Source organism: Acomys russatus, chromosome 29 (genome assembly GCF_903995435.1).
Source record: "Acomys russatus chromosome 29, mAcoRus1.1, whole genome shotgun sequence".
Lineage (NCBI taxonomy): Eukaryota > Metazoa > Chordata > Mammalia > Rodentia > Muridae > Acomys > Acomys russatus.
In genome coordinates, this window is record NC_067165.1 from 14080061 (window position 1) to 14102541 (window position 22481).

General features: G+C 54.9%; 1 protein-coding gene and 1 pseudogene across 12 annotated transcripts in view; both read right to left on the minus strand.

Moving 5' to 3' along the window:
* The window catches only part of Ptprf (protein tyrosine phosphatase receptor type F), an 82863-nt gene that overhangs the window by 1323 nt on the left and 59059 nt on the right, over window positions 1–22481 (minus strand). For 3 of the 12 annotated variants that reach the window (XM_051171907.1, XM_051171906.1, XM_051171914.1), the window contains 21 exons: window positions 20781–21086; window positions 20034–20227; window positions 17309–17335; window positions 15871–15988; window positions 15217–15795; window positions 14472–14569; window positions 14032–14285; window positions 13852–13945; window positions 13079–13297; window positions 12587–12741; window positions 10050–10165; window positions 7570–7602; window positions 6700–6797; window positions 2843–2966; window positions 2548–2723; window positions 1786–1905; window positions 1380–1534; window positions 1015–1300; window positions 750–928; window positions 406–532; window positions 51–176 (listed from right to left, as the gene is read on the minus strand). In XM_051171907.1, the coding sequence (XP_051027864.1) occupies window positions 51–176; window positions 406–532; window positions 750–928; window positions 1015–1300; window positions 1380–1534; window positions 1786–1905; window positions 2548–2723; window positions 2843–2966; window positions 6700–6797; window positions 7570–7602; window positions 10050–10165; window positions 12587–12741; window positions 13079–13297; window positions 13852–13945; window positions 14032–14285; window positions 14472–14569; window positions 15217–15795; window positions 15871–15988; window positions 17309–17335; window positions 20034–20227; window positions 20781–21086 (3584 nt within the window). The remainder of the gene's footprint in view (window positions 1–50; window positions 177–405; window positions 533–749; window positions 929–1014; window positions 1301–1379; window positions 1535–1785; window positions 1906–2547; window positions 2724–2842; window positions 2967–6699; window positions 6798–7569; window positions 7603–10049; window positions 10166–12586; window positions 12742–13078; window positions 13298–13851; window positions 13946–14031; window positions 14286–14471; window positions 14570–15216; window positions 15796–15870; window positions 15989–17308; window positions 17336–20033; window positions 20228–20780; window positions 21087–22481) is intronic. The other 9 variants (XM_051171916.1, XM_051171915.1, XM_051171910.1 and 6 more) reach the window with 6 other exon arrangements.
* LOC127211841 (60S ribosomal protein L34-like) lies at window positions 4201–4543 on the minus strand (annotated as a pseudogene).

The following is a 22481-nucleotide window of genomic DNA, read 5'->3' on the forward strand; positions in this document are numbered from 1 at the left end:
GGGTAGTGTTAGGAACATGCTTCTGAGCTTATTCTCTGGCCAACACTCACCCGGGCATCTGTGACCTTGAATTCGCGCAGGATGTACTGGGGCATGTTGTACTCAGCCATCGGGTCAACAACGAAGTACTGATAGCGGGCAGAACGCTCTGCTGGCCAGTACTGGTGACACTTCTCCTGTGGACAGAACACCGGGCACCCCAGCACGATCAGGTGGGAAGGTCACCTGAAGGCCACGTTTCAGAGGACTCTGGGACGCATGCCTCAGGTGTTGGTAAGAGCCCGAGACTATGCATATGGGAAACTGGGGTTATGAGAGCCGAGAGCAAAAAAGGAGCATCTTCCCCAAGGGTAGCTGGTGACCTCCCTGGTATGAGCGGGGCCCTAGGGGAAGGGGTGGGCTCACCCTGCCCATCTCCCGGAGCTTGGTCAGCATGACGATGATGGTGGAATTGTGCTCCCATAACATGCGCCAGAAGTCCTCGGTGCTCTCTGCCAGAGGCCCCTGTGTAGCTATGTAGGCCTTCTGCTGTCTGGGTGACATAAGACTTGACATGCTGGAGCTGCCGCTGCCCCATCTATCCCGACACTGCCTAGACCCTTGGGACCTTGCTCTGAGGGCAGCCTTCCTCCAGGAAGCCCTCATTCCTGTACCCAACTCACTCTTAATCTTTTGGGCAAGCTCCTAGTCCCCCAACCAGGAGCAGACCAAGGTACCAAAGGGCACGGTGGGGCGAGAAGCATGCCGACCTGTAGCCGTCCAGAAAGCTGGCATTGATGTAGTCAGAGCCCTCCACACCACGGATGGGCTGCAGACACACTCGGGTCATCTCATAGGGCATGATATTCACTAGGCGGTTCTTGAACTTGTTGCAGGGCAGGTTGGCACTAATGAAGCGAGATGTGTGGGCCTTGGAGTTGGCCAGCAACTGTGAAGAGGAAGGGTTCTGTCAGGCCTGGCTCCCCATGACCCAGCCCGGGACCCCGGAGTCAAGCAGGCCCTCTGGAGTCCCACCTTGAACTCAAGCTCCATGGCAGTCACACTCTCCCCAGGAGGCACTTGGCCTAGCTTCTGGATGTGGGCGTACAGGTTGCGAGCAGGCACCTCGGTGTGTCCGCACATGGCAGCCTCCAACAGTGCCTCGTGGATGAACACATACTGGTCCTCCGTCTGTACCATGTAGTTCCTTTGTGAGCGCATGCACGTCACGTGGCCATAGATGTCAACTGTCTTCTCATGCTTCATTCGCTCCAACATGGCGTCGATGACGATAAAGCAGCCCGTGCGGCCCACACCAGCACTGAGGACAAGAACACAGCTTAGGGCAGTGGTCTCCTCATCTCCCGCCCTATCCCTCTGGTAGCTCCGTACTCTCTCACCTGCAGTGCACCACCATGGGTCCTGCATCTAGTGGGTTGCAGGCCTTTACCCGTCTCAGGAAGGCCAAGATGGGAGTTGGGTACTCAGGAACCCCGTGGTCTGGCCAGGCCATGAACTGGAACTGTCGCAGCTCGCGCTTCTCACTGGAGCCGCTCTGCAGAAGAGTCAATAGTGATGAGGAGGTCTGGGGTTTGCCTGCCACAGACGCAGGGAAGGGGCCACACCGACCACTCTCAGGTGATAGTCCAAGTCACATCAGACACAGTCACATGACACAGGCTGTGACGACCCCTCACATACCTCCCAGACCCTGAGCCCAAGGTCACTCCCTGCCATTCCATAACCCTTAGGCCACTGTCCTTACAGTCTAAGTGGCAGACAAGCACTGGGCACTCAGGGCCATACCTTATGGAGTGCAAAGGTACGCATGGTGTACGTGGCCAGCTCCACAGTGTCCACCAAGGTCACCTGAATGAGGCCATAGGTCTCAGTGCCACGGGCTGGCCAATACTGATCACACTTCACCTGGAGGGGGATGGGCAGGGCAGGAGACAAGGTACACGTGACAACGTTATAGGCAGAAGCAAAGGGAAAGGTCCAGCTTGCCTGGCTACAGGGGCCCCAGCTCTGAACTCTCACCTTCCCTCTCCCTCACCAGGCCTCATCACACTAGGCTACCACCCTTGCCCTCACTGGCTGAAGGAGAACCATAATTGAAAATTATTTATTCAACGCCAGATCGCACCAGGCACATTTTCTGCCAAATTTACCCGTAACATTTATGCCCCATTTTCAAGCTCTGTAAATTTTATGTTCCAGTCAATGCTTTTCAGTGCAAAAGCAGACATCAGCAGCTCTTTCCACTAATTAACTTAGATGTGTGAGTGCCCCAGGAACACTCTGGCATCTGGGGAACATGTGAACACCCCAGGAGCACCCCAGAAACCGGGGAGCATAGTAACATTCCAGAAAATGACAGCATTTGGTGAAACATACTAACATCCTGAGACCCCGTGAACACACTGCATTACATCCCAGCAGTTCCCCGGTACCCAGGGAAATGAGACAGCACTCTAAGAAAACCACAGCCCTTAGGGGGCCCCTTGAAAAACTTCACAGAAGGCGGTACACAGCGCCACTGAGTCATTTCCCGCCCGTCCCCCTCACCCGGGATTTCTCCTCTAGCCTGGTCATCATGACCACTGTGGCTGTGCGCTGTTCCCACACCATCCGCCAGAAATCGCCCATGGTCTCAGGCAGCGGACCCTGCGTGGCGATGTAGGCGTTCTGCTTTCGGTAGCCATCGATGTAGTTGGCATTGATGTAGTCACTCCCGGGAACACCTGTTGACGGAAGAGCGTTATGATGGAGGCCCCAGGCCAGCCCTCTGTGCCTGCGAGCACTCTAGAGAGCAGTGGGGAGGAGCGCGAAGGGGTAACGGGGCCATGTGGCCCTGGCTCACCGTCAATGGAGGTGAGAAGGACTCGAGAGTGGTCGTAGGCGATGACATTTGCGTAGCGGTTCTTGGGCTTGTTCACTTCCGAGTTGGAATTCTCCCACGTGAACTGCTGGCCAGGGTCAATGGACTGCCAGAAATGGAGGAAACAGGGAGAGTGAGGGCCATGTGGAGGAGACCTAGCCACGGTGCTCTGCTCGGCAGAACTGAGTGCCCCTACACTCCATAGCCACAGGGCCAACACATCCCAAGTCTAGAAAGCGACAAACTGAGGACTCAAAACTTCCACACTAGACAGTGGCTGCGGATGGGGTGGGGCACGAGACAGCCCCGCCAACTCCCCCACCCCCATACCCAACTAGGGAAATGAGCATCGGTTATCAAAGCAACCGCAGCTGCCGGGGCCGTGCTGGAAACGCCCAGGGCTCCAGAGCCTTGCTGCATGTTGCCCAGCTCTGGCTTTTCGTACTCCGCCTGTCCACTTACCCCGGCCTCCCCGGCAGGTAGGAAGGACCTGGGCTCCTGCACATCGCTACCAGACCCTCATCTCACTCCACATCTTCTCCTGCTTCCCCTCTTCCCTTTCACTGCTATGGAAATGGTTTTCATTGACAGGATCTCACGGTACCTGGCTAGATTTGACCTTGCTAAGTAGCTAAGGATGACCCTGAACCCCCCACTTCCTGCTTCCGTGCTATGAGATAACGGTGGGAATACAGTGTGGGTGCTAACCCAGTTGTGTGGTGTTGGGGGGATCAAATCCAGGGCTTGCCAAATTCCAGGCAAGCACTCTACCACATTAGTTATAGCCCATTCACAAGATGGTTTTCTTTTCTCTCTGTCCTGAAATGCATGTGTGCACATGTATATGCTTGTGCCCCGGGTGGTGGATGAGCTGGAGGGCAATCTTAGCAACACCATCTACCTTCTCTGAGCTGGGACCTCTCAGTGGCCTACTGTTCACCAACTAGGCCAGGCCTGCCATCCTCACACCGGCTCTGGGACCTGTGTGTGTCACTGCCTGAGCCACTTGACTCCCCCCACAGTCACAGGACTCTCATGCTTAGATGCTGAGCTGTCCTGACAATTCTGCAGCTCCCTGGTCACCTCTACGCACAAGTCTCTCCAGTCCCCCCCCCCCCTTTTTTTAAACTATAGACCAAGCCTTGACTTTTATTACTTAAAAAAGCTACATATTCATGCACACTTTTAATCCCAGCACTCGGGAGGCAGAGGCAGGCGGATTGCTGAGAGTTCGAGGCCAGCCTAGTCTACAAAGTGAGTCCAGGACAGCCAAAGCTACACAGAGAAACCCTGTCTCAACCTTCCCAAAAACCCAACCCCCCCCAACAAAAGCTGCATATTTATTTTGCTTTCTGACTCTGTGTTTGTGCCTTCAACACTTTCACAACACTCCTCAGTAAGGAAAGCCCCCTTGATCCTGTCACAGACACACCTGGCACACACGGAGCCAAAGGCCCTGCTGACATGCTCCTTTGTCTCAGACAATCTCACAAGGACTTTAGGCCTCACAGCACAAATCCCTCGCAGTCTGCCTGGGCACACAACGCATGCGGATTTAGGTGCTTTCCCAACCTTCTTGGTGTACAGGTAAACAATCCTGTTGCCAGGGGCTCAAGACAGCCTAGTTTTGTTAGAGGCTGTATTGTAGGAGAGCCTATGACGGTATGTCAAATGCTGGACCATTCTGAGTGCCTCTAAGCACGCCAGTCCTTTTAAAGGCCGGCCTCTCCGCTTCCCATCAAAGCAGGCTTGACTGTGAGACTCCCTCTTGGAGGAGAGCGGCATCATTCACTCACCCAGGAAGCCCAGCCAGCCTCTCAACTGGCTGCCACTGCCCTCAGCTAGGCACCTAGCTCTGCTTTGTACCTCCTTGCCTCCTCTCGTCCTACTCCACTCACTCTGTCCTTTGGCCACAACAACAACAGCAACAACAACAACAACAACATGCAGAACTGAGAATCAATTTCCTACTGAAAAGCCTCCAGTGTTCTTGACTGGCCCAGGCCACAACAACGCTAACTGCTATGTCCCTGTGGGAACTCATGATGTCCCCAGCATTGTTCCACACAGCTATGTGCCTTTCTGCATCTCTTTCCTCATGGCGGGTATGGTTATTATCCTACTTTGCAGATGGACAGAATCCAACACCTATAGCACAAAGTCTCCTCCAGTTTGGTCCTAGCCTCATTATTCTCCAAAGAGGCTGGCTCACCACTCCTGTGAGGACTCGCCCCTTGGACACACCCACCGTCATGTTTGCTATATATAATTTCAGCACACATTGTCAGAACCACACACTCAGCATTGATTATCTGTCCCAAGGCCATTTGTCTCTACATGTCCAGGATCCAGCACACGGACTGGCACAGTCGGATGCTAGCAACAGTATGATAAATGACTAACAGACCGTGAAAGAGAAAGAGTGATGGGAGAGCCCACAGTTGATCTGGGCAACCAGGGAAGGCCTCTAGGACAAAGCAGGTCCTTTAAAGAAAGCTCAGATGGCAGGACCGGGTTGCGGACGGCAAGGTGACTGCTGCGCATGGGCGCCCTGGGAGCCACGACGGGCAGAACCTTATTAGGAGGATGGGAAGGTGTGGGAGAAGACAAGGATGAATGTTGGTGAAGGAAAAGGATGGCCTTCTGGCCAGAAGCCAAGCTAAACGCAGAATGCCTGGCTTACACGCTCTGTTCCAGAGGCAGCGAGCACTCTACAGCAGCAGCGGTGGCGGCATGGATGCTGTGTGGGGACATGCTCATCCGTCTACCCGCCAAGCTCAATTTTCTTCTTTGGAAGCCTCGCCTATTACTCTCGGGATCTACCTGGCCCACGGCCCATTAGAAGGGCAGTTCCAGGACCCGGGATACATTCCCCAAACATAACTCCGAGTGGACACCTGACTAGAAGAGAGCAACACCCTGGGTCCAGCTGAACAGATCCATCAGCCATCTTCTGAGGCCTACGACAAGGGCTGGCGAAAAGAGGCAGACACAGCAGCAGAGACGACATCACCCGTGCTTCCCAAAGAAAGGGGTAGGGGTCTCTCCTTATCACTTCCTTTCTAGCAAGGCTCCCTGACTAGACGGCTTGGGGGACACTCAATTATCCTTGACAATGAGCTCATCGGTGGGATAGAAGCTCACTGACCCTAAAGTCTGAACTCCCAGAAAACAGGTCAAGACCAGAGTAAAGTGAACACTTGGAGGGGTTCCTAATGCCCCCATCTATGAACTGTGCACTTCTGAGTGCACATGCGATCACGGGGAGGCTTGGGAGGGGGGGAGAGCTGTACTGAGGACAGCCTTCCTGCTCCTCACTGACAACGGTTACCATCGGGAGACTCAGTAACACTGTTTTATCCAAGCCTGAGGTGTGGATGGTCATGGAGTCAGGCACAGGGCAGGTCCAGGTTGTCATGGCTCCACTACTGACCCTGTTGGAGTCCTGCTTTCTGGTACGTATGACAAGACTGTTGATAGTAGCACTCCATGGGGGACCAAGTAAGAGGACGGTGTCTAGTGTCTGGAAGTGCTGTCCCGTTTTTGTCAGAGACCAGCTACTATATCCACTGTTACCAAGATCAGTGTCTGTTTCCGCTAGCATGGGGACATTAGCCTGTGCACCTAACAGAGCCTTCTGAAGCATGCCCGGGGGTGACCACCAGAGGGCTGTGGTGAGCCTATAGGCTGGGCCCAGCACCCAACTGAAGTTTACTGTTGGCCTCCCTGGCTATTCCACGAAAACCTACATCTCTAGCCCCAGCTGGGACCTGGGACAAGACAGAATTTGACCTGGGTAGACTGAGGCCACATGGTGGGGGTGGTGGTGGGTGTCTTACCTCATATTCCTGGGAGAACTTGAGCCCGTCATTGGCTTTGAGGCGTTCAATATTGTCTGCCAGGTCGGTGATAGGAATAGGCGGGTGGTCTCGCATACCTGGGGGAGGTGGAATTAGTTTGAGTTCTGAGCAGGGTGGCACAGACAGCCCAAGGCATGTGTGAACACGTGTGATCATGGAGCACTCGGCACTGGTGGCATGGAGACATCAGCACATGCGGCAACAGGAATGGCAGGACACACAGTGGCTGGGGGTCAGGGGAGGCCAGAGAGGCAGGTGTGTGTCCTGTAAGCACACGGAAGCACGTCCAGATGAGCTACTGTTGCATAGGGACCACAGGGCTCTCTGCCTGGCAGGTCTGCCCGAGAGAACAAGAGGCTTCTTCCCTCCAAGGCTGGGCTCAAAGTTCCGGGAAGTGGCCAGCAGTCGACAGGCTGGAAGCTGGCCTCTTCTTACCACACCTGTCTGAGCCAGACCCCACCCCTCACTGAGGCCAGTCACCCTGGGAGATTTGGTGACCCTGTTGTCCCAGGCACCAAGTGTGTGGATGGAATGGCCATGGAGTGCAAAGACAGTGGCAGAGTGACGCAGAAGTCGGGCGAGAAGCAGAGATGAGGAGGAAACTATAAAGACATAGGCAAGGTGACAGGACACAGAGCCACCAGACAGGTGTGTCAGACTGAGACCGGGAGAGAGGGTGGGAGAGAGGAGACTGGAGAAAATAAGAGGGGGCGGGGGAAGAGGAGAAAAGGGAGGGAGCAGGGGAAGGGGGAGGAGCAAGGAGGAACTAGGGTAAGGTGAGAAAGTAGAAGAGTGGACGCAGACACTGAAGCCAAAGTGTCCCCAAACACAGGAACTTTGAAAACTAACTTGAGATATTCGGGCAACTGGGGGCACTGGAACCTGTAGAGAAAACAAACCAAGAAAACAATGGGGTGGAGCACAGCCCGTTGACCCTTCTCTGGTCACCCGGTTCTGCCGTAGGACACTGCAGGGGCTGCAGGGGAAGGGCAAGAGGAAGGGACATAGACGGAAGTACAGGATGGGCCCGGTACAAGCTCCCTCGTCTTTCCGTGACACAGATGTCCCACCTCCAGAAGTGAGCATTTCCAAACACCATAGGTCTGAGTGGCCTCTTGGGGCTCTACAGCCACTCAGTCCTGAACTCAGCCCTCAGCCCCTCAAAATCTGACCTTGGCCATTTTCAGGTGGTCTCCATACCAGGAATGAAAATTTCTTTTTACTTCACACTGCTCTCTTCTTGAGGAGGCCGTGTACCCATGGTGTCCTTCACACACTGATATGTGAAAGGGGCTCTGCATGTCCCCTTTGCTGCTCTTCAACCCATGGAAACACTTCCGCCTGGAGGCTGGGTCTCACCCAACAAATCTCTTGGCCCTCCCTTCTCAGCACTGCACCACGCTAGCACTCGAGGCAGGGCCCTTTCTGCCGGTATCTGTACACTGCCCCCTACACTACAGCATCCTGGGAGAGTCTACTCATTCTGGGCTTTGACACCGCATGATCCTTGGCCCCACTCAACGTTGGTGGCCTCAGTGCTGAGGTCAGCATGAAGGTCAAGACCCCCACACAGCCTATTACCACTTAGACGTCCTCCATGGCAGCAGCCACAGAGCCATCCTGGCATCGCTGAAGCTGAAACCCTCTGTCTTAGCCACCTTCAGCTTTCCTGAGCCTGTTCTTTCCCTCTGTCCCCAGGGCCACTTCCCTATGGCTTAACTGTCTTGCCCTGAGTTCTTCCCCATGGGTCCACTCTCCACAGAAGCAGTCAGAGGCATTGCTACAGCAGCCCTGCTCGTCCCCCGATAAGGAACTTCACAACTCCCTGGGTCCCTGCGGATGAAGTCCAAGCTGCTCAGCCTGCTGGTCAAGGAGACCCCTGCCTTGCCCCAGCTACCTCTTGGCATAATATTCCAACACTGCAGAAATACTCTGAGGGGTTTCACTTGATATAAGTGAGTGCTTCCACTTAGCACTTTCCAACCCAACTTCCTGTATGCTGCCTGAGAGGCTCGGCACCCTCTGAGAGCAGGCTCGCTAGTCACACCACCCTGGTGCTTAAGCCTTCCTCACAGAGCCACTCTCTGCTTACAGCAGCCTGCTAGGTTTACAGGGCACACTCTCTCAAGATACGCTGGGCCTTTGGAATTCAGTCACAAGGCTGTGAGGTACCAACCACCAGGAAAAAACCACCCAGGGGTTGGCAAATGTTCACTACAATAGGCCAAAAAAAAATTAATACTTTAGGCTTTCAGATGTCCAGGGTCTCTTCTCCCTTCTATTTGTAAACTGGCCTCTGAAGTACAAAGGACCCCAGAAGGGAACGGGTGTAGTGGTGTGCCAGGAAAACTTTATTTACAAAAGCAGATGGTGGAACGCATTTGGCTCCAGGCCATAATTTGCCAGCCCCACTTTAAATGACTCTAGTTCCCAGCTTTCAAGTCTTGCGGCTGAGGGCCCGGGCACTCTGGAACAGACACTGATCTTACCATGCCCTGTCTGAATTCCTGACTCATAAAAACCGAGAGAGGATACATAATTACTGTTGATTTAAGCCTCTAAGTTTAGGGGTAATTTGATGTGCAGCCCTAACTGGCTCACACACACACACCCTCTGTGCACACACATTAGTTCCCTCATTCACTCCATTGTTGTGTGCTCACAGGCATCCGGCGAGAATCGACTGCAGGATTAAAAACAAGGATGGGGCTGAACAAGGCAGGTCCTGGAGCTACAGCTATGGAGACTGTCACTGAGGCGATTTCCGGCTCTTTGAGAGACATCTCGAAGGGAGCTGAGGCCTGAGCTCTCTTGGGGAGGCGGGGTTGGGGGTGGGGCAGAGGGAAAGAGTGGTGTTCCAGGTGGCAGAAATAGTTGGAAGTCACATGTACTGAGTCTGGAACTGGGGCCCCACATCCTTGCACAGTGAACCTGAAACAGGCTTCAGGAAGGGCCAAGTGTGAGCGCCCCCATCTACCACCCTGTCTGCTACTGCTTCTCACTTCACACAGCCTGGTCATGTACGAAGGGCCAGAGAGTAGACACACAGAATGGCCACTTGTGCCAGAGATGTGGGCTCCAAAAGGTCCCCTATAGTCCATACCCAGAGCCTGGAGACACACAGGGACCACTGCTGTTTCTAGAAGCCTCCTAGTCCCCAAGTGCCTGTCCATCTATTGGGTATGGATGCCTTAGTTATGTCAGTCAGCCCAAGGGGAACAAAAAGGGAAGAGGAAGCAAAAAGTAAGTATACTCAATGCCCTTTGGTGGAGAGCATGAGGGCCTGCAGGACAGAGCTGGAGGGCAAGAGGCCAAGGGGTCAGCCCTACCTGGGGTCTGGTAGTTGAGCCTTCGCATCTCCACAGGGTCAGAAGAGTGGGCCAGCAGAGAGTCCTTCAGCCCAATTGATTGCTCATCTTTTGAGGATGGGGAGTGAGTTCTTTTCCTAAAGGAAGGAAGGAGAGGCTAGTGAAAACCTGGAGCACAGGCAGCCCCATGCCACAGATGTCTTCTCACCACCCCATCTTATCCTAGGATCTCTGGGCTTGAGCCAGGGGCAGAGAGCAGCGTCAACACGAGAGAACACAGGGTAGGGATGAGGCAGAGACACAGCAGGTGTGGAGTTGCGCACAGGAGCAGTGCAGCGAGGAAGGTCAGAGAGGCTGGTGAGTCCTCTGGACAGGAGGCAGGTCACCTTGGGCAGTGGCTGCTGTCCTTAAGACTACCATAGCTGAGGCAGCAGAAGCCACCACAAAAACACATGCAATGACACATAGAACAGACCAACATTATAAGGGACTAGATCCCAGGTGCCTGGCTCTCAAGGTATCAAACTGAATGCCCAGGGCAGCAGGGGAGGGACAGGGAAGGCGGCGCCCTAGCCGGACAGAGTCCTCTCTCACTGGCCTCAGCCTGCCCATCTAAAAAGGACAGGGTCAGAGACAGACCACTCAGGGACCACCTGCAGTGTAGGGAGAACTTGGGAGACGTGCTGCTGCGCGTCTGTGCATCAGGACACCTGTCCCAGCTGCTCTGCAGAGTGCAGACATGGTCTCTTGTAGGAATTAGGTTGGAGAAATGGGAGCCTAGGGAGGGTTCTGGAGAGCTCTGTGGACTCAGGGAAGCAATGAGGGCTGCAGCGTGCACATGCCCCAGGGACGAGCATCTTCTGTGGAGGGTAGAGAGCTGGAGTAACAGGAGCGTGAAAGAGCCTGCCCCTCATGCCAATGAGGATATATCTGGAGCCAGGGAGCCTACTGAGCTGGCCCGCTGGGCAGCTTGCTGATTAAAGCCACAGGCTAAGAGGGTTCCGCTCAGAGCTCCACCCCTCCCTGGAGGCCCAGGATGTGCACAGGGACCAGTAGAGGGGGAGGCGTGTAAAGAGAGAAGGAACGACGACTCCTACCTTTCTTGTTTACTAGGTCCCGAGAGACAGGCAAGGACAGAAGAAAGGAATGGTCATCGTTTCTGACGAGCACTCAAGCCCTCGCGTGACAAGGGAGATGTGGGGCCCTGATAATGTGTCCGTATGACAGCCTCAGGAGGGGAGCCCACCTCTATGCACAGACATCAGAACCCAAGCAGGAATGGCGGGGGGGGGGGGGGGGGGGGAGAGACTGGGGGACCTCCTTGGTGCCACCTACAGGTCTGTCCACTGTGAGAGGAAGGATCATGGGGTCCAGACAAGGGCAGGGTGATGACAGGGCACCGGAAGTGGGCACCTCCACAAGGTGTCGTATCACACATGGAATGGCACATTTCCAACAGCCAGCCACTTGCCAGGTGCTGGGGGCTCAGTGTAAGCAGCTGCAGGACCAGCACATGTCCAGCGGGGCATTCTGGGTAGAGGAGGGGCTGTATGAAGGTGGGCCTCTGAAAGTGAGTAAGAAGATCGAGGGGACAGCTGCCAGGTGAGGTAGTAAGTGGGGGGCTGCTGCAGAGCAGGAACCCAGGGGCAAAGGAACCGTATTTACTTGGTGTAACTATGCTAAAGACAACAATTAACGAGGTATTTCAACTGTCAGCCTCAAATCTTGGGCTTTTTAAACATTTTTCACGTTTTTTGTGCACATGCAAAGGCAGGCACTCCTCACCGAGTGCCTCCTTACGTCAATTTTATTTATTTATTTCTTTGGAGATAGGATCTAGCTAAGTTACCCAGATTAGCTCTGAATCCTGCTACCTCAGTCCCCAGGGTAGCTTGGGAGACAGAGGCAGGCAGATCTCTGTGAGTCTGAGGCCAGCCTCAGGAAAGTCTAAGGAAGGAAACCAAGGCTATATATAGTGAAATCCTGTGTCCAAACTTATAAAAAGATTTTAAATGGAGGATGGCCAAGAAAAGTATCTGGAAGTAGCAGGAAGGCCACCTCCAGGGACAGTGCTTCAACTACCCAAGAGAGGTTAAGTGTTAAGAGGCAGCTATGGGCATAATGGGTCCTAAATAAATGTCTGCTGTGTAAATACTCATGGGATGTGGGGTCTGCAACTCAGTCTGGACCTCTGTGGGCTGAAGCAGGAGAGGCGGCCAAAGAACCACCCAGGAATTAGTGACAGAAGAAACGTGCACACAGCATGAGACCAGGAACCAGTGGCTCCTGAAAACTGCAGAGGAGACAGACACACTCACATGCACAAAAACAGACAGACAGACAGACATGCCTGGGGACGCACATGGGTCTCCTCAGCCCTTCTTCATGCAGGTGAACCTGCACAGGTGTGCACACACACAGAACCGCTGCTTCCGTCCATCCTGGCCCCCCACTGCACCCAGGGGCCAGGCTGGGGTGGCCGACTGAACACTACCCCAGAGAGTGCCTGAGAGGCAAGAGGCAGGCTCTGTCCCCCCAGGGCCAGGGGCGCCACTCACCTCTTGAACAGGAGGATAGCGATGACAATCAGGATGATGAGAATGACCGCCAGGACGGGGCCTGTCACCCACAGCATCTCGGGCTCCTCCTGCTGCTGAGCCGGTGTCACCTGGACTACAATCTCATCCGAGTAGGGGCTGGAGGCATAGCGCTTCTGTGGTCCAGTGAAGCAACAGCAAGGGCTGTGAGCACAGCATGAGAAAGCCCCACCCTCACCGATCAAACCCACAGGGGATAGTGACATCTGGGTACAACGGGCTGGCCCAGGCTCTACATCCTGTAAGACTGGCCAACTTGTGGCAGGTGAGCAGGACTGGGTTACTGAAGCCAAGTTAGGGTGAGTACAGGTCTTGGTCCTCAGGGCTGTCCTACTCCTACGATGTTGGGAGTCTCAGAGATAACGCAGACCTGAGGTCTCCTAAGGTCTGAGACTGGCCTTAGATTAAGCCTGGGGTCTCAGGGTTCTGAAAGTCATGCCAGCTCAGGCCAACCTGGTCCACGGGTTCCTTGAGGGAGGCGAGCACGAAGCACTGGTAGCTCAGATCCGGAGACAGGGGCCGGTTGTAGAAGCCCCGGTAGTTCTTCTTGTCCCCCAGGGTGAAGGTCTCAGGGAGCTCATCCACTTGAGCCGCCACATACGGCTTCAGCCGCTCTGCTTGCCGCCGGCGCCTCTGCTGTTTCTCCCCACCCTGCTCGATGGCTTCCAGAAGCTGGCAGAACAGAGCACAGAGTCAAATGCGGCCTGCGAGCCAATTGCCCCTGGGGCCATAACCTGGGACATCAGCTCCTGAAGCTGAGATAGAGGCTCCCTGCCTCACATCATAGGGAGACCCTCCTGGTAGCCTATCAGGAAGGGCCTCATGAATAACTTTATCCTAACCAGAGAAGCAGTTTCCACATGAGCTGTGAGGAGGAAAACAGGTGGTTTGTGTGCTCAGGAGAACTCAGACTTAAGTTCAAACCCTGCATGGGCTCTAAACCATAGGCCTCTCTGGAGTCCACAGGCTCGGAACACCCTGAGAGCAGCAGCGATGTCGCCACTGGTTCCTATACCGTGGGATTCTTACCAAACATCTCCAGGGAGGTCCCTACAAATCCTCCTGGAGTTCTCAAAACACGCCTGGGGGTTCCCCCTCAGAGTCCCTCTCCCCAGAGAGGGAGTGGCTGACAGCTAGATCCTGTCCCCTGGGGCAGCACTCAGGGAAAAATGGCCACTGCCAACCACATGGGGCTGTCCCCTCAGTGCTGATCCTTCCCTAGGCACCTCGTCCAGCTCCAGCTCCTCTGGCGTGTTCCATCTTGGGGTCAGCAAGTTCCCGCCCACACGGTCAATGGGCACCACCACAATGTAGAACCACCTGTTTGGACAGAGCAACAATCAGACCTTTCACTGCCAGTAGCTACCATGCTGCTCCCCACCAGCCTTCGGGCCTCTTCTGCACACCTGACTAGAGAGGGGTCCTGCACTTGAGGCATGGAGAGGGAGAAGCGGCCATCCTCTATAAAGGCAGAGGCAGGCAGCGGCTTGTGTGGCAGGAGGTCCGGGGCAGTGCGGATGGACACCAGGTGCTGCAGGCCGCCAGCACTACTGCCACGATTCATCAGCACAAAAGAGTACTCCGTGTTGGGTTGCAAGTCTGCAATCAGCTTCTGCATGGAGTGCCCATCCACCTCCACACTCTGCCCATTGTACAGGATCTGTGAGGAGAAGAGAAGGAAGGAGCAGCTAGCGCCTCTGGGCGAGGAGCCTCTCCGTAGGTCTGCAGGGCACAGTGACTGCACAAGGACCCAGTTCGCAGACATGTCTGCGTGCACTGCGATCGGAATGGCAGTGCAGAGCAGATGTGGGGGTTCTGGTCTAGGTCGGCAGCGGTCCGTACGCACCTTGAAGGGTACAGCTGACTTATAAGAGTCGGGGACCTCCCAACTGAGCAGCACAGATGTCTTCATTGCAGCCGCCACGCGGAAGTTCTTGGCAAACACTGTGGAGGCATGAGGAAGGAGTCAGCTCTGTGGCTAGCTGGGGTGGGGAGAACGGGCCAGAGGATGTGACAATGGCTAAAGCACAGAGGAGGAAGGGAGAGAGGGGATATGGACTGAGGGTGACAACCGAGTACCCCCAGTCAGCTTCACACTGCACGGTCCAACTCCCAAGCCAGGTTCTTCCACAGAGAGCACTGGCCCGGCTGGGGTGGCACAGCGCCCGTGGCCAGACCTCCACAAGAGCATGGGTGAAAGCCTGGGCTGCGACACCAGGTCATAGTAGGCAGGGGTCAGTGGGTTGTGGTCATGAGAAGCATGTGGCCACACTCAAGAGCATGGCCTCTGGATGTCAGTAGGTTAGGCCCCGAAAGATTAGTGCTACAAGCCAAAAGTACAGCGAGCAGCACACCCTAGAGAGGCGACACAGCGAAAGGAGATCAGTGGATCAAGGTCACAGCAGCATAGGTCAGTAGGTCAAGGACAGCAGAGGTCACCTGTTCATTAGTGGTTAGCGGTCATAAGAGACTGAACCAGCACACAGCAGAGGCTGGTGGATCAGCTGCGAGAGAGGTCAGTGGGTCAAGGACAGCCCAGGTCCCTAGGAGCAGTCACACTTGGCAGGCATTGCCATGACCGCAGCACACACCTTGCTCCATGGGCATGGTCCGGGACTGGATGCTGGGGCTGAGTGGGCCGGCGCCTTTGCTGGTATGTGCACGGACCTTGATGTCATACGTTGTGTCCGGTTTGAGGCCAAACAGTGTAAGGTGTATATCATCAGTGACATTCTGCAGTTCCTGGTGGCTGTTGATGTCACGGTAGACCACAGTATAGTTGGTGATGCGTCCGTTCCTCTCTGCCAGCACCGGTGGATCCCAGGCCAGTTCCGTGGTAGATGTGGTTAGCCCTGTCACTCGAAGGTTTTGAGGAAAGCCACTGGGCACATCCTCGGGGGTTGTGATCTCTTTCTCAAACTCTTCGCCTGGGCCAGCCCGGTTCTTGGCAGCAAGCCGGAAGATGTAGGTGGCCCCTTTGTGCAGACCGGTGACTGTAAAATGCTGGTCATCCTTGCCAAAATCTATGGTGTTGGGCCGTGCCTCGTCGGCCCGACGGTACTGTAGACGGTAGCCCAGCAGCTCTCCAGGCAGCTCCTTGGGTGGGTGCCACTGCAGCAGCGCGGTGTGCATGGCTGTGGTGCTGACCATCATGGTGGGCCGTCCTGGGACTGAACAGCACGCACTGGGCTCTGGTGCCGCCCTCCCTGCTGCCCACCCAGTTTTGTCCCTGATCCCTCACTCACCTGCCCCTGTTGTAGTAACCACTTTGGGCTTGCTTCGGGCACCATCCCCCTTAGTGGTATAGGCAGCAACGGTGATGGAGTAGGTGGCCTCAGGGGTGAGGCCACTGATGGTGGTTTCCTGAAGGAGAAGGGGGAAAGGCAGGTCCCATCATACTGGATGAGGAGCTAAGACTATCAGTCACACTGTAGCCAAGGCTGCCCCAGGTACACAGGAGCAGGGTCTTGGGAGGTGGAGCTGGACAAATCCTTACTCTGCTGGAGGCAGGACAGCCAGGTCGGATGTGGACTAGGAGCATGCCACCCACACCAGAAGCCCCATGCCTGGGGCAGACAGCTCATTCTTCCTTTCTTTGAAGAACAAAGGGCCACACTATTTCTTTCACTCCATTGTGCTGTGAGTGACACCTCATGAGATCCCTACACACGTAAACCAGGACAGAGCCTTGCACGCGCCCAGCACCTTGCATGCCCCTTGGCACGCACATGCATGCAGATGACAGACTATAGTCCCTCCTGTATTAGCAGGTGCAAGGCAGCTTATAGATAGACACTAATGCAAACATATCCGCCCCCCTCATTCATACACACACACACACACACAAAACCAGGATAGAGGAGAGAACCAAGGCACAAAATGTTAAGTTAGAGTGACCCCATGTACTCCAATGACTATGCTATCCAATCCCTCCGGAGACCATGTGAGAGCACGAGAAAGACAGGACACAGAACTCCTCAAACCCGGGAACATTTCCCTCGTTCCCACCGGTGCCAGAGAAGTCAGCCATTCCATTTCCTTCTGGCTTGGCGGATCCTACCCACACACCCATCTAGCAAAGGCATCATTTCCGGACATGCGGAGAAACACCACAGGAGACCAAGCCACGCCACACAGAGTAGAGTAGGGAGAAGAAAGGGAAGGTACCACCGTGGAGTAGAAATAGTACTGTCAGCACCAGCCCTGCTCTCCCTCCAGCTTTAAGCCTCAGGAGGGCCAACTGCAGATTCCAACAACCCTCTGCAGGGCCCTGCTTGCCCAGGCTGGAGGGTCTTCCAGGGCTGGGGCTCCAGCAGCACCGTTGCCGGACCTGGCTCCCCAGTGCTTCTCCCAGCCTGGGCCTGAGCAGGTGATTTTTCACTCCAGGGATCAATAAGGCCTAACGATCAGGATTGGATTTAACTCCATCCCTGTCTGGCCAGAGCAGGGGCCAGGTCCTGGTCGATTGTGAACATTGGCCTCAAATTGCCGCTCGACAGGCGAGGAGTACGGATTAGAGGAAACGCCAATCACTGCTCGGCCTGGTGCTCATGTCTACACGCCAATTTTCTCTGGATGTGGCTGGTGCCCTGTGGATCTTGGCAACACAGGCTGGGAGAGGGGGAGTGTCCCATGAGCCCAGCCTGACCCAGTCTTGCCCGTGCTTGCACACCTGTTACTTACATAGTCCTCGGACTCCTCTGGTCTCCACTGACCGCGGGAGAGGGAGAGAAAGGGAGACAGGATGGTGAAGGATTTGGCCTGGAGAGGACCTGGCCCTGGAGGACTGATAGATAGCTCTGGAGTACCCACTGAGGTGACAGCCCAGAACCACTGCCCCCTCTACATCCCTGAGTAGCAACTGTGTGTGCAGGGCCTGACGAGGCCAGGGAGACAGGCTTGACAGCTCAAGCAGACGAAAGACACTAAGGGACGACCTCATAGCCTACTGTGCCTGGAGTCCCAGCATCTTGTCTGTCTGTCTGTCTGTCTGTCTGTCTGTCTGTCTATCTATCTATCTATCTATCTTCTCCACTCTTAGCTGACATAATACATTAAAGTCACCTGAGCCAAGGAGTGTCCCAGAACATAAGTGCTGGACTTATGGCTAGAGTGGGCCATGAGTCAGGTTTGCCAGCAAGATTATCAAGGGTGAGTAGTCAGCTCAGAGCCTGGGCATTACCCCAGAGCCAGAGAGACCTCATACCTCTGAATCCCATTCCACAGGTGCCTGGGGTGAGTTTCATGGCTGGCAGAGGTAACATCTAGGCAGTATGCCCAGATATGCTAGTGGAACAGACAAATGGACTGAGGCCTACGGCGTGACGCCCGTGGTCTTGAAGCTAGGGGCTGGCCACTGAAGGACAGGCCCTGTTTGGAGTCCTCCAGCCACACTACTCTCTGATAGCTGGCCTGGCCTCTGTCCACCGGCCTGGTGCTGGAGTGGCCCAAACATCTGCTGGTCTGGCAAGCTCTGCTGTGAAGTCTTTGAGACAGAATATAGAGGAAGCCAGGAAGACTCCCCCAATGATCGTGTCTACTTCAGAGTGGGCTGGGACCAATTCTTGTTAGGTTTCCTTCCGTGACGGGAGACCTGGGCTTCTCAAGCCCTGGTGTGGAGTCATCACGTGTACCCTCTCCTAGGTCAGGCAGTGAGAAGAGAAAAGTAGAGGGGCAGGCAGGCCAAGAGGAGTGGGGAGAGGAGGGAAGGAAAGAGAAGAGGATGGCTAGACAAAACTATGGGAGAAAAACCATGAAAAGGGACAAAAGGAGGCGGAGAGTGTCAAGTCTCATATAGAGGGAGCACAGTGGGGACAGGCTGGGCTGCACACCCCAGGTGGGGGGACACATCGCATGTTTTTCTCTGATCTTACTGGAGGCCAGGACTGCACAGATGGTTCTATTAGGTGGAGAAAGGCAGGATGGGGTGTCCTTGACAAGAGTCACACAGGGGATACCTAGGCCCTCGGGCCAGGCTGGATAAGTGCTCCATCTGGTCTCCCACTGGCCCAAAGCAGAATGACCTAGTCCCAGGGGGCAGGAGGCTACAAGGCCTCACTGGAGCCTACACGGCTATATTCTTTATAAAGGACACAAACAAATACGGGGACAAGATTCCTGATCTTATTGCCTGACCCACATCAAACTGCTGGGGACCGGCACACAAAAGCACACGAAGTGACTGTCCTAGAACCCCAGTGGCTGCAGCTGTGGCGCCAGACTCCTAAGATGGGAGGGGCCGGAGCGAGTCATTCTCTGGATGTTTCTGGGCGGGTGTGTCTGCTCAGACTTTATGAGGAGCCTTCAACCTGCCCCAGGAATGCAGGGTGGTGAACACACCCACGGCCGCCACCCCTGGGTCCCTCAGCCACAGGCAGGTTGGGAGAAGAAAGAGGGCACCCTCTGGGCAGAAAAGAATTTTGGCTCAGAGGGTGGAGCCTAGCCAAAGGCAAGAAGGCTGTTTGTCTGTGTGGGAGCCCATCCTCAGCACAGCCTGCATAATATGGGGTTCACGCTTGGTGGAGAGGGAATCCAGGCTCTTCCTGCTGGGAGTTAGTGCTAGCCCAAGAGTCCTCAGCACCTGGTTCTGGACAAGGAGATCCAAGGGCAGACAACAGTTTTTCTGGTTCTTGATGCTCCTTTCCCTCAGGGCAAAGACCTGGCCTCCCATCCAAGCCCCACCACCCACCTGCTGGCTCATTTCAGCCATACATATAACCTCACCTATAACCTGACAGTGCTCTGTGCTCCTGGATGGAACAGCAAGCTGAGAGTGTCAATACTCCAGGACCTCACTGTAAGCTTGTGGGCAGAACCCCCAGGAAGTCAGAGGCTTCCAGCAGGCTCAGCCTTGGAGATAAGCATCAGGGGTCAGGAGACAAGTGACACTCAGGTAATTATTTGCAGAGCTTCACCTCGGTCACTGGCTTGAGGCCAAAGAGGATAGAGAAAGTCTTTAAGTCCCTGTGTGCCTCTGGCTGTGTGGCACAGGGAGTACTCAGAACAGAACTGCCTGGGACAACAGCACAGCTCAGAGCCACAGCAAATGTGCTTCCTGCAAACTACAAGGGTGAATGAAGCCAGTGCAGTGTGCAGGGAGCCTGGAGTCTTTGGACACAAGGCTGTGAGCACTGGTGGCTAAGACAGCTACCAGGGCAAAGGGGTTAACAGAGGCTTGGTTAGCATAGCTTAAGCAATCTTGACATAAAATCGGCGTATCCCTGGAACCTGGGCCTCACCTCCTGATCTCAGAAACTCCTACATGGCAGACCAAGGCTGCCCCAACGACCATAAAATGCATAAACACTTCTGAGGTCAGACGGGGGAGGAAACAAATCTGGGCTCTAGGGAGTAAAAGGGACACAGCGGTCACTGTCTACCCTGCCACCCAGCCCCGTCAATGGCATACCTGAGCCTCGGCCAGCATGACATCCTGGATGATGGGCTGGCCTCGGGGCTCCCCGCTCTCCAGCAGCACATACGTGACCTGGTAGCCACGGATCTGTCCGTGCTGCTTCTTGGAGTCGGGCAGCTTCCAGGACACATGGACAGCAGTGGAGTTCAGAGGCTCGACCTCCACCTTCCGCGGCGGCCCGCTGGGCACTGGGGACCAGGGAGAGAGGGAAGTCAGACATGAGGGGACTGAGCCTGGTTTAGGGTACGTACAGCTAACTTTAGGGACGGGCCTCTGCCCCCACTCCCCCAGGAAAGGCTCTGATGTTGTCTCTTTGGCTGGCTGATCCCTGTCAACCCCTCTGGCAGGACTACTTATCTGCGGGGAACGCAGATGTGTGTATGTGTGACAGAACAGACAGAGGTGAGGTACCACGCCTTCAACGGCCCAGGCTCACACCATCTGTTACAAATTTTGTCAGTATGCAGCCAAAGACCACTTGAGTTTTTCTGCACTCATCTTCCGGATCCTGGCTCTCACGTTAGGTGGGGCTGCTTCTCCTGCTACAGCCCTCTAAGGTTTTTACGGCTTCGGCTATCTTGGAGACGAACCACAAGCCAGGACCTGGACATGGGCCACCCCACCAACTACATCGCCCCAGAGTTTAGACCGTGGAGCCTAAATTTAGCAAATTAGTCTGTCAGTCAGGTCCTGAGGAGGGACGATCCCTTCCCCACCCCGCCTCACAACAGCGCAGCCTACCGTCCTCGTCGGTGCGCACCAGCACCGGGCTGCTCTCAGGGCCAGGGCCCACATCTGTGTGTGCCCGCACCCACACCCGGTACTCCGTCCACTTCTCCAGGCCCAACAGGTCCCAGCTGGAATGCTCACGGCTGATGCCATCCACCACATGCCGCTTACGGTCCTCGCCGTCCACTGCCTCATAGGCCACAGAGTACTGGGTGATAATGCCGTTGCGCCTGTCAGCTGGCGGCGGGACCCAACTTACCCGGACCGTGGTGGAGCCCGTGCTCACACATGTCACCTTCTGGGGAGGGGCGGATGGGGCTGGGGAAGACAAATGGGGGGAAAGCAGGCAAATGGAGGGTGGGGATCACAGGCACAGTGACCAAGTAACAAGGGACTAGACACTCACCCAGCCATCCTGAGGCCCTCTAGGCATACTGCTGCTGACACAGCCTAACTCCCTCTGAATTAGCTTTCTATTCTTACACACACACACACACACACAGTATGTGCAGTGTCTCATATGCGCATATGGAGTTCTAACAGCGTCTCTCCCATGCATATGCCGTCTCACACAAACATGGTATCAAATATATATATGCATGCATGCGCGTGCGCACGCACACACACACATATACACCCCAGAATTTGGAGGACATAATTCTCTTCTGGGGATAAGTGGCACAAAGGTCTCTTGATTTAAGACGACCTTAACCAGTGCCTCTGTGGACAGGCAGGGCCTCTGTGCTTAGGCTCATCAAAGTCTGAGGCTAGACAAAGAGATGGCTAGTGGCTCCTGAGGTTTGGAAAGAAAGTATTCAATAGGTTTTTTTTTTTTTTTTTTTTTTTTAAGGTGTCAGGTGGCAAGTATGCACTCTTTGTGTCTGGTGATTTTTCTAGACACCACAACCAATACAGCGACTTCCTTTTACCTCCAGTTTGTTACTCCCTGCCCAGGTAACTTCAGCAGACATCCACTCGCTGGCAGGAGAACTCCAAACCAGAGCTGGGAATGGCCTTACCGCCCAAACTGTGAACTTTTACCTCCTTTTGTACAGCCTGCCTTGTGCCAGTAAAGTCACCCCAGGGTCCCAGCCCTCTACTCTTCATCCCCGGGGACCACTGTCACCCACTTTCATCCTTCAGCCCTTAATAGTCAGCTTTGATTTAAGGTGCCCCAGCTCACCATTCTCACCAATATCCCAAGCTCACTTCCTCATCTTTCTTTGTATGCGTGTGCGCGTGCGTGCTTGGGTGTGTAAGCTGAAGGATGGTGTTAGGTATTCTGCTCTATCCCTTGAGACAGGGCCTCTCACTGAGCCTGAAGTTACACCGGCAGCCAGCAAGCCACAGAGAGCAGCAGCAGCTGTCTCAGCCTCCCCACACTGTGTTAAAGCTGTGGATGTGGCCATACCCTACTTTGTATGTGGGTGCTGAGGATTTGAACTCAGATCCTCATGATTATACAGCAAGCTCTCTTACCTGTGGAGCCATTCCCTCAGCTCCTCAGTTTCCACCATCCCTTCACCCTACTAGGTAATGAATAAAGCAGCACAGAGACAAGCAGAGAAGCTGCAGCTCCCCGGGCTCCCCGGCGAGGTCTACTCTATCTTGCTCACCCTGCCACTTTACAAATACTGCAATAAATCCGCACAGCTCCCAGGCCTCCAGCTCCCTTTGCCTATAGGCATAGGAGCTTGCTGCCGCCTTCCAACA